This window comes from Rhinolophus sinicus, chromosome 1 (assembly GCF_057876585.1).
Source record: "Rhinolophus sinicus isolate RSI-liver-muscle chromosome 1, RSI-T2T, whole genome shotgun sequence".
In the NCBI taxonomy this organism is placed as follows: domain Eukaryota; kingdom Metazoa; phylum Chordata; class Mammalia; order Chiroptera; family Rhinolophidae; genus Rhinolophus; species Rhinolophus sinicus.
Window position 1 is genome coordinate 70122642 of NC_142501.1, and position 12184 is coordinate 70134825.

General features: G+C 34.0%; 1 protein-coding gene across 2 annotated transcripts in view; it reads left to right on the top strand.

Annotated features, from left to right (window-relative positions):
- The window catches only part of TRHDE (thyrotropin releasing hormone degrading enzyme), a 364858-nt gene extending 353015 nt beyond the window's left edge, over positions 1 to 11843 (top strand). For both annotated transcript variants that reach the window (XM_019748962.3, XM_019748963.3), the window contains 2 exons: positions 24 to 105; positions 5552 to 11843. In XM_019748962.3, coding sequence (XP_019604521.2) covers positions 24 to 105; positions 5552 to 5695 — 226 coding nt within the window. In that variant the 3' untranslated portion in view covers positions 5696 to 11843. The remainder of the gene's footprint in view (positions 1 to 23; positions 106 to 5551) is intronic.
- The last annotated feature ends 341 nt before the right edge of the window (positions 11844 to 12184 follow it).

Sequence of the window (12184 nt, forward strand, 5' to 3'; positions counted from 1 at the left end):
CTTTTTTTTTTTTATCTTTTGAGGTATGGAGAGGCATTATTTATGAATTCCAAACTTATCAGTGGAGTTACAGAATTTCTCAATACTGAAGGTGAACTCAAAGAGGTAAATATTTTAAGATGAGTTCTAATGCTTTTCTTTTATAAACATATGAAATTATACATTTACTTCAACCATTTCTTTCCAATAGATTCATACCCATTTCTTTAACACACACACACACACACACACACACACACACACACACACATGCTAAAGTCTTTACTCAATTCATTATTAAGGTAATTTTAACATATTAAACATTAAATGCCTGGGAGAAGTGTTTGAATATAAAGATTCTCAAACTGGGGGATTCAGAATCCAGTCCAGATATCTTGGGTACAATTAACTGCTCATCAGCTGATTCTGTGAACCCAGTTTAGGATCCTCGAAACAACAAAATTATCCCGTCACAATGACTTGAGTATTTGGATACAGAAGACCAAGGTTGAGGTTGAGGTACAGAACCTGAGTCTCACTCCTTTGTGCTTGGGTCCATACAGAGAATGGATAACTAGATGTGGTAATAATGCTTCATGCTATCCAGTCTGTTGAATGGAATGAATTCATATGTTGGAAGGGAGTGTATCTGACAATATATATTGAGATTAATAATTTGTTTTAAAATTCTGCTTGGTACAATCACTAAAGAATTTCATTAATGAAAATAAACTTCATTTTTAGCACGAGTGTCCATTTTGTGGAGTATCTAATATTTCCTTTTTTTCTCTGGTTTATTTCTCTGGGAACCAGCTACTGTTTTGACTACCTACATCTCTAGTAGAGAGAGGTGTGAAATGGGAAAGGGTAAGTAAGTAGTAGGAAGGAACAAAATATAGACACTTTTAAATGATGAGTGGGGCTCCAAACATCTATCTCTTTTTCACCTCCTGCTCTCCTCCATTATAAAATCTAGCTGAGATTTGTCACTGAGCCACGGTTCCCTTGGTGTTCACTGACGGAATGAATGCCCGATGCTGTGACACAGAGCTAATCACATTGAGCCAGCAGTCCTCCAGAAGCACCCACCCTGGCACCATCCCTAATATCTTCTGCTATTGCTCAATTTTGTATGATCGTTCCCCATGCACTAACTTGGATTCTTTCACACCATGAGCTAAGCTAAGCTAAGTCTCTCATTGTAATTATTTGAAATTCAATTTTTATCCCTGCTACATGTGTTCCCAACCCTGAAGGATTTAGTTTTGAAAGCCCCAGCACATGTTTCACTATATTTTTTAATAAAAGAAGCTAAATGGGAAGGGCTTTTTTCATATCCATACGAAGCAGAAAGGTCATTAAATTAATGATTGCTTCCCATTTACTCTGTATTTAAATGAAGTCCTTTTAATTTCATGATTTTACATTCAATAACTTGGGAGTGAAAGACTCATTTAGTCACGACCTGCGCAGCGGTTGAAGTGAGTGCGGAAGTGAAAAATCTCTTCCCTCCTCTCTCTCTTCCTTATTGCTGCCTGCCTTCTCCCAGCTTCTCTCCTGTCTTCTTCCCCTTCCCCCCCTCTCCCTGATTCTCTCTTGTCCCTTTTTCCTCTTTTTCTAGCCTCTAACTCTTTGTGTCTTTCCTATTTTCCTTGTTTCAGTAATACCCAGGTCATGGGGAAAAAACAAACAGACATCTTTTAAATGGACATTTAATTGAATTTATCATATACTGGCCATTTGGTTTTACATATTTCACTTACATATTTCATTTTTTACACTTGATTTAATTTCCATTGGACATATTCCAACCTATCCCTATAATGAAAGGTGAAATTTCAGAACTGAAACTGAGTTGTGACTTTTACTCTGTTATGTACAAAGCAGCTAACTTCACAATAGAGGCTCCAAGTGGCAGGAGGGATGCATTCCATCAGGACACAGCTGCTGGCTCTGACATTTCTAGTTTAACAACTGTGGCCTGAGGCTTTCCTATACTGTCATTATCTAGTCCACGGTAGGATTGGGGGCCACTCTTGTTAGGTGGGATGGGGGTTTAACTTGTAGTGCTGATAACTCCCTTTCATAAATAATTAGGGGCTGAGGAAATTTCAATCTCGTTCTCTGTAAGCAATCATCCTTGTAAGCAGAAAACCCAATGTGCTGCCTTTGGATATAGCATATTCTTATTTCAACAGTTAGTAGATCAAAAAGGAATCAGTATATTTATGAATTCTGAAAACTCATTTGAGATTTGAATGACCCCCACCAGCTTCAGGACCAGTAAGTAGAGATACTTATATTGTGCCATGGTTCCATCCCCAGAACTGCATTCTAGAAACTGAAACTGGCAATTTCCTTGAATTCCATGGCTCTAGCAATTTGAACAATATTTCTCCATGAGACAGTACACTATTTCCTTAATTTTAAACTAATGGAAGCCCCACCATGTGGAACCTCAGAGGCCCTTGCCATTTTTCCGTACTAATGTCCATTCAGCAATCCTTCTCCGCAGTCATTTTGCTGCCTCTTGAACCTAACACACAACACGGTTGTGGAAGAATATAGATCCCATGCACCAGACATCCCATGTACAGTTTTAATGTGAAAATACAGATCTCATCTAAGGACAATAGCTAATCCAATTCATTGATATGGTCACTAAGGTATATTATGTTTTGCAATTTACAGTACAAATAGTATATTTTGTGATGTTTAGGATCTAAGGTACCTAACATAAGAGTTTTATAAATGTTAAAATGTTTTTTTTTAATAGAGAAACTAACAAGCATATCTAGAAATTTTATGCTGTGAAGAACAGGGGACACAAACAACTCTGACATCTTACTAAATGTTATTTTATAAAAATATCTAAACTTACAACACGTTCAAATAAAAGCATAAGATCACATGCATATTTAGGAAAGCACGACAATAAAAACTAACAACAGCAGAAAACCTACCAAAGAGATGCAGAAATAAGCAAACTGGAATGCCAAATGTCTTCCATCTACCCCATGGCCTCTAGTGTGACAGGGTCTGGAAGACGCTGTGTTCACACCCTAGGACCAGTTAGAGGGCTGCTCTGCCCACCTCTTTGCCAGAAGAGCTGTGGAGGAATACAGGGCATAAGATCAATGTGTGCCAACTATGGAAAGTGGGCCAGATGTATTCTGATGAATAAGCTATTCCTAAAATTCATGTGAGTCACCTCAGGCTCTCTGAGTGCAGTATTTTGTGTACCAAAATAGTGATTTAAGAAATGAATCTTCTTGCAAGATAGTCTGACCTACTATTGTGTAAATAGCACATTCATATTCAAATCCATAGTTTGCCTTTGAGGAAGACTTAAGAGTTTTACTTCATGTGTTCAGGCTGGCTTGCTATCTCATCAAGAGGCCAAGAGCATGCTCCATAGAATCGAAGTGGCCGAAGGGTCATTTTCACTATCTGGCATATTCAGTGACTGCCTGGGAAACTATGTAATAAAGCAGAACATGTGTTAAAGGGGTAGATGAATTTTTTTCCTGATTCACATATATTGTGTAAATAATGACACTGTTATGTACGAGGTCGGACAATTAAGTTCGCGAATGCATTCAAGAAAAAGTGTTACATACCTCATTGCTGAATATTACTACAGTCACCTTCCAAGTACTCCCCTTGGGGAGCTATGCACCAATGCCAGCGCCTAGTCCACCCTAGTCATTGGGGGGCAGATCAGGTGAGTATGGAGGGTGTTCCAATACAGTTATTTGTTTACTGGCTAAAACCTCCCTCACAGACAGTGCTGTTGTGAGGCAAGAGCCATGAATTGTTGCCAAAATGTTCAGGTCATCTGACTTTTTCACGCAGCCTTTTCAGCACTTCCAAATAGTAAAATTGGTTGTTGGTCCAGTTGTACAACATCATAATCAATAATCCCTCTGATATCAAAAAAGGTTAGCAACAAGTTTGTGAACTTAGTTGTCAGACCTCCTACATATGTAATGTACATGTTTTTGTATAAATTGAAACACAAAATGCAAAACTTAGATCAAAATGTATTATTTGCTGCTTTAGGGCTATAGACTGAATGAGTCCGAACATAAATATATAAATACAAATGAATTATTGGATTAATCAGCTAGAATTTTAAAATATGACTCAAGTACTTCCATTAGACTTCTTTCTTATATATGCATACATGTTCCAGGTACATGTGTATGGCACAGCATATACAGCACATGTGTATGCCATAATATTGGAGCTATTCAGTAAATTCCAATCCCTTCCCTTCCTCTTTCCTTTGTATGTGTGAATTTGGTCAAATGTCAAATTCGTTATAAGGATAGCACTGATAAATCTTTGTTATACATTGGATCTTATAAAATATTACAGGTTTGTTATCAAAGCTTTTTGAACTCTTGCAAAGTGTATAGTATATGGTTATCCATTGCTAAAGCACTGGGACGTGGGTTTGCAAGAAAGTAGAGGATAAAATTTGAGAAAAACCATTAGTATCATGTTAACAAAATAACCCTGTCATAAACAAACCAAGATATCCATGAACCAATTTTTAGATTAATTCAGTGTATAATTAACTCCATTTTAAATACTCCCTCCTCCCCCGCTCCCGTTCTCCTTGGTTGTGCTTGTGCCAATCTTCACACACTGCATTTCCCTCCTGGCTTATCTTCCATGTGGTGCCCACCGTGTAAATGAATCACACCCCACACTAATTACACCACATAATGTTTCTGTGTTGCAAGCTGAGTTTTCACATTTGTCTATTAGCACCACATTGTTGGTTGGTTGCCAGTTTCTTAAGACATATCAACTAGAAAGAAAAACTGCTAGTATTGAATCTTGAGATAAAATCCTCGAGCACGCCTAAAGTGTGTGAATTCTGTAGAGAAAATCTTATTTCCATAAAAATTAGGACACAATTTTTAAAAATTATAACTTATTTTAATTAAATCTCAAATTCTCTAGCTAAATGAGACTACATTCCTGCTTCATTCTTTCTATATGTAGTTATTCAGGTTATTGCAATGCCATTTAATCATCCAGTTTTTATATCATCATTACTTTTTCCCCACCACCCAATAACTTTGGTAATTCCTTGCCATCATAATGCTTGCCCTCATCATGCTTATTTGGAGAAGATAAAGAATATCTTCTCTCTACAAACAAACAAAAAATGAGCTTGATCCTTATATTCAGTGTTTAAGGCTGTTCTGTCTATTGAATATGCTTTGTAATTAGAACTCAACTTTGTCACAATCCCTTCAACCTATGATGAAAAGAAAAATATGTCTGTTTTAATAGTTATTTATGAAACAAGAAGCTGAATTTGGAGTTATTTAAACTGTAATGTCCACTCAGTTTTTTCTTTCAGTTCCAAAAGAAATCACACCCAATGGATACACTCTGTTCTGTTGTGTTTCATTACTAAACCCGCTCCACATAATAAATATACCTCCTTCAGTGACTGTGGCACATTGTTTCAAATAGATTCTTGCTTGCATATGTTAGACATGAGTTCATGTTAAGACATGCATATTTACCATGTTAAAATGTCTATTTCCAGCTAAAGAACTTTATGAAGAACTATGATGGAGTAGCTGCTGCTTCTTTCTCCAGAGCGGTGGAAACAGTGGAAGCCAACGTGCGCTGGAAAATGCTTTACCAAGACGAGCTTTTCCAATGGTTAGGAAAAGCTCTGAGACACTAGTATATGTCATACACCAGTCAGCTCAGAATTTTGTGGGAAGACCTGCTTTCTGTGGAATGAGGAAAATATGCTACATGGAAATGGCCAGATTTTCAGTGTTAACGTGTGGGAGGAAATTTTTTTTAATTGTTGGTTTTGAGGGAGTGTGTGTGTGTGTGTGTGTGTGTGTGTGTGTGTGTGTGCTTCATTCATTCTGTTTTGTTTCTCTACTGGGTGTCCTTCTCTAAAGAAACTCTTGCAAGTGAAACTAGCCATGATTGCTTCAGCTGTACATTCCTTGCTCTCCAGGACCAAATATGATAGTGGTGCATGTTGGTGTTGCAGTAAGTTTGGAAACACGTGTTCAGAATAATTTGTGCATGGTTGTATGGTCCTGCCTGTGTTCCAGCATGCTTATTTAAAATGTCCAATGCTGTATGTGAATATATGTTACCTCCAGGATGGGCATTATGCAAAAGCACAAAGATTATCTATGACAATCAGTGTTGCAATGAAAGAAACACTAAAGAAAGGGAATTATATTCTTAGTTTGGGGCATTGTAAGAAGTAAAATAGCCCTTTAAGTGATCAGTGTCACTTATTTCAGCACTTGGATTGTCTTGCAATGATTACTGTATTGCTAACTCATTTTCTTTGAGTTAAATCTGTGTATACATTTAAAAAGGCATATCGATAGTGTATGCATATGTATATGTACATAGGGAAGCCCCATGTGTATATAGTATGTTGTACACTGCACTTCTACAAAGAATCTCTTCAGATCAAAGAAAATTTATCTCTTTTTATAGACTAATGCAAACTTAGAAAAGGCTGAAAAGAATTTATCTCAACACTGTCGTTCCTGACAATTTCCTGACTAAATTTCTCAACTGTTACGGATCTTTGTCATCTACTTCCTGAACAATTGTCTATTCTACTACATAAAAATGAATTCAAACAAAATTTATGTATAAACTCAACATTGTTCTAATTCTCCTAAGTAAGTGGCCACCTCACTTTCCAAATATAGATTTTGTCATCCTTTTTGTCCAACTTCCTGTTGCATAAAACAATTGTGCATATTTAGTAATTGTTAGTGCTGCAAAAATATTTATTTTTCATCTTGTTTGGTTTTCCTTCTCATGTTGGGTGATCCAGAGAGTTCAAAACTCTCTCTGTGTGTTGGTTTTGTGTCTGTGAACCTAATCCTCCATTAAACAACCATACCTCAAGAGGGTCTATTAGCCTGTAATGACCTTTGATGCCAGTTGTGCCATCAATTAAGAAGAAAAGTTACTTTTCTTGAGCAAAGCTTTTTCTTTGGCATTGACCACCCTTTTCATGGCTTTGTGTTATGTAACACAAGTGTTTATAAATGATTTCTCACCCAGTAGGCCAGCTCTCCAAACATTGCTCAGATGCTCCAAATTGACACATTTTCTTTATCATTATAAACTACCAATACAACTACTGTACATAAGTCAAATGTTTGTGGACCACTTTCTATTTTCCTGAGGTTTTCCACTCCTCCAAATCTTCTTGCAAATCACTGAAAGAAAATATTGTAACTCTAATAGTCAGTGCACACTGGGGAAAAAACAGTTATTTTAGAAACTGGAGTCATTGATTTATTGTAAGTTTGTAGTTCCTAATTCATGGAATGAGTTATCACCTAAAATTGAATTTTATCTTTTTAGCAGGTAATATATATTTACACCTAAATTTTCAAGCACTTCATTCAATTAAAACACATGACTTTTAAGTACTCTATGTGGTGTTAATAAGACATAGTAATGCTTTGTATAAAATCTATGCGTCATCCCACCTATCAGAAGTAATGAAATTCAATTAGTACTCATCACATATACAAAATCCTTAAGGGGTGAGTCTGAGACATATCTATAATAAATATCACAATACTGTGCCAGTCCAAAACATGTACCATGTCACCACTGGATTCATGTAATAGAGAAGATAAAAAACTAGAGGTGGATGTCTTGTTTTGTGTTGTGAATTACTGAAAATTCTTAGTAGCTGTGACATTCTTTTGAGTGAAATCACCATTTCCAGATTTGAGTTAGAAGGGCTGTTAAAGTTCTTTTTTCCTCCCCACTGTTAATAATCTTAATCCTCTTTCAGTATTTTAGTGGCCTTGAACAACTGGTTTAGCTACAATGTCAAATCCTAAGTGTATAATTATGTGCAATGTTCAATACCTCATATAATACTTGTTCAACAGTATAAGTGGTATCAATGACATTGAGATGGAATTTTTGTTCTACATATTTTTCAATAGTTATCCTTTCAAATGTTGAAGATTATATCAGGCTTTAACGTTTTTTAGTTGTTTAAATAAGTAATATTTTCAAAATAATAAAATGACCAATGATATCTCTTGGAATATTCTGTAAAATGTAGTTATAAAATTCTATTTTCTACATAGAATTTTTATCTTTTTTCTCTTCTTTGTCTGTTTTACAAATCATATATATGCATGAAATAACAGTTTGTTGAAAGTATCCAACATCTAGGCTTAAAACTTTACTGTGCCAATGTATGTACAACAGCAAAACTTGGTTTCAATTAGAAAGAACTAAGTTATTTACCATACTGAGTATTAAGTATCTCTAAGTAACTTGTAAATAAAAAGTTTTATCTCTTTTGACACATTTTCCCTTAAAAGTTTCTTATAATCTTTGAAGTTTTTTTAATATACAAGCACAACCACTAAGGCTAATAACTACAATGCTAGGTTTATTCTTGAATTTCAATAATATGGATTTTAGCTGGAGCTTAAAACTCACTTCGGTTTATATTATTTATTGAATAATTATATCATAGAACTGAGATTTTTGTGGTAGTGAAATTTACAAATATTACAACTAATATCTTACAGGGTTATTAAGATTGTATGATATATTTATAAATTGCATTTTATTTTCAAAGAACTACCCATGCTATTTTATTTAACTCCCTTCAAAAACAATAAATTATATTAGCCCTGATAGTCTGATGAGAAAACTGAGGCACAGAGTAGCAACATGAACTGTTTAAAATTATATGGTTGTTATTTTGGTAACAGGTACAATAATCTAAGACTTTCATTACACCCTTCCTACAACTAAAATAGAAAGACATACTTGAAATATCTCTATTCATTTCACTAGTTGGAAATTTTCCAAATACTGAAAGCAACATCAAAATATGTGATTAAATATATCTACAATAATCATATTAGTTTTAAAAGTCTGCATTTCTAATTTACATGGTGTCAAACAACTGGATGAAATGCTAATCAGCATTCACTTTGGTTAGCATAAGTAGTCAAATATTAGGATGAAAAATATTGATTATAGTTTCCTTTTTTAGCTTCTGGTGAACATTGTTTAAATGACCTTAAAATACTGCTAATTTATTTTCCACACAAATTTCTCTGATAAACTCTATCTGTAGTAACAGATGGTCAGACCACAGATAAAATGTTGTCCACCTAAATCCGTGAAAATAGCATTCAGTAAAATGTTTATAAATCTATGCAGACTAAATTGTGAAATAACACATTTTTGTGCAACTGTAGTACTGGATTCGATGCAGTAAAGGGATTCCTAAAGAAATTTACCATTACATATTTAATTAAAAATCTACTGGTTATTAAAAATTCAAGGAAGTTTTTTCTAAGAATTCTGAAACCTGAAATAGCCCAGTTATTCTCCTTAGCATGCCCATGAGGTAGTCACGTATGCCTATTAAAGAAGTAGTAAAAGCTCATATAATGAGAAATTTAGAGTCCCACTCCTGTATTCTTCCCTCTATCACAGATTGTAGTTGAATTATTATCAGTTGACACCGCTAATTATATAATGACAGAATTCAAGTTAATTAAACAAATTGTGCATCTTTTGTTTCACAAAGCACTTTGTGAGAAGTAAAGAAGGAAGAGATAAATAAGGTCTGAAGGAATTCACATCACAATGAGTGAAACAAACATAAGGAAATAATGACCCAATCAGAATAAGGGCAACATAAAAAGTAATTACATGCTACAGAAAAGGAACCAAATCCTTTTTTAGGTTTGGATAATTTATGCAATTATTTTTTGTGCACTAGTTCTCAAAATGTTTATGGATAATTCTCATTGTTTTGTTTCACGCCACTTAGTCCTGTTTCACGGAAATGTGTAACATTTAGAAAGTATAATAAAACCAGTTAGTTTCAATTTTATAGTTGAAATATAAATTGGGATGGAATTTATCTTTAAGAAAAGCTGTTTGAGCAATTTAATAATATCAGTAAGTTGCAGGAAGAATGTTTAACCTACTTATGTAAAAGTGGTTCAAGTTTTTTAAAATGGTTTTTAGCATACTATTTGTATAGTCGCAATGTGCTAATTTTGGGTTAATCATATATGTTTTTTCAAGCAGGTTCAATAATTCTTATCCTAGGCAATAATGTATTAGTTCAAATTAATATAGGTGAACTTTCGAGTACAAAAATGTTCCTGTAAAATATTCTAGAATTCCAAATTTTAATATGTAAAAGCAACCTTCAGTTCAATTGCTTTGAATTAATAAGAAAGTTTTTTATTAAAATATTTTGTTTTCTGCTGCTTGTATTTAAGAAAAATATATTTAACAAAAGTATACTCTGGTAGCTTTTATTTTTAATTTTATGAAATTTTATTTCAAAGGAAGTTTCAAGTATCTGAAATACTAAAAGTAAGTAGTTGGTGAAAGTATATATTCTAATTTGCAGTACACCGCATATGCGTGATTACCTGCATTTTACTTTTTAAATAAGTAGTTCACAAATGGCCCTAGGAGTAGACACTATTATTTTATCCAGATTTTGAAAACAAAGCATGTTAAGGGACTTTATTTTGAATAGTTATCTTTTGGACATTCCCATTTCATGTACTAGTATACTAAGACAAAAGAAAAAAAGACCAATCCTTTATTTTAATCTGAATTATTTTTTTTGTGCTGTATTAACATTAAAATGAGTTAGAATATAGAGAAAGAACAAAAATTTGAGTGTCTACTAAATGCCAAGCATTTTCTAGATGTCATCTTATTTGATAAACCTAATAAAGAGTTATCAGTTCCATTTTACTAGTGAGGAGACTAGGCTCAGAGTTATGATCAGTTTATATAACTGGTGGGAGGTATTAGCTGGGATTCAAAATCCTGCACACCCAAGTCTCCTACAGCTCAAATTAGTCATTAAGCTGCTCCAACGTGAATGGAAACATAATGCTTATCCATACAGACCAGTCTCTATAGAAGATTTGATTAGATACTTAGCTCACTTTCTCATCGTTATTGGCTCACTTGAAAGAAGTGTTACTTAGTGCATTCTGGTTTGCCTCTCATTTGTTAACAAGGTTACTTCATATCACCAATAAAAAATTTATCAAGATGTTTTACACTACCATAGTAGGTTTTGTAGTAGGTACTCCAGCCAAGATATGGAAAATAAATAAAAAGATAGGCTGGATTGCAAAGCTCTTCACCAGTGGATCAAAAGATAAGGTTAAACCTCTTTTCTGCACGTGTAGGAGACCTATTAGTCTCTAGAGAATTTTGCTTAGTGATGAGGTCAGAGAAGTATTTCTCTCTCTCTGCTTAGAACTATAGATGAACTGCAGCTGTTTAATTTACCTGAAGTTAAATTTTTCACTGGCCTGCTGTGTATAGATACAGTTTAAGATAACTGCTTTGATCTAGCTCTGCACAGGTCAACTTGTTTCTAATAGCACACTTTTTTTATTATGCCATGAAAATAAATGAAAGAGTGAACTATTTTATAGCAAATGTTACAGTGAAGTTAAGAATATCTGTCTTGGATGTGCAGTGCATTTATTTTCTATGTTGATCAGCCACTGTTCATTTAACCCCTACTAAATTCACAATATTGTACATTATTGTGTTCCCACCTTCACATAACTTATGACCTACTGGGTGAGAACACGTATTATTATTTTTTTGTTATTCAGTTTTATTTAAAATAGGTTTATTATGTAATTTCTCAAGTCCTAGACATTTTTCAAATGAATGCCTCCTCAAATGTTGTATCCTACCTTTGAAAATATTGTATAACAGTAATCTCACATTATCTTTTTAAATGCTGCTTGTACATTGCCATATATGAATACACTTGCCATTTTTTACTATCTTTTAGTCCCTTTATATTTTGATACTCACTGAAAACAAATTAGGACTATGAAGCTAAAACACATTAGGACTATGAAGCATGTGCACCATCCAGTTATTGAAGCAAGAAAATAAATTCTGCCTTTTTCATAATTGGCTTTCTGGACACCACTGCACTCATCAGATAATCTTACAAAAATATTATGCGGACTATTTCGAGTGAACTTGAATTTATTCAGCAACAAAGTTTATTTTCCTAAAACCATTTCCCAAATGAACAGACTTATTTAAAATATGCCAAATGGAAGCAATTTTTTCTTTCTAATTATTTTATAATTTAGAAATAAAAATGTAACATCTT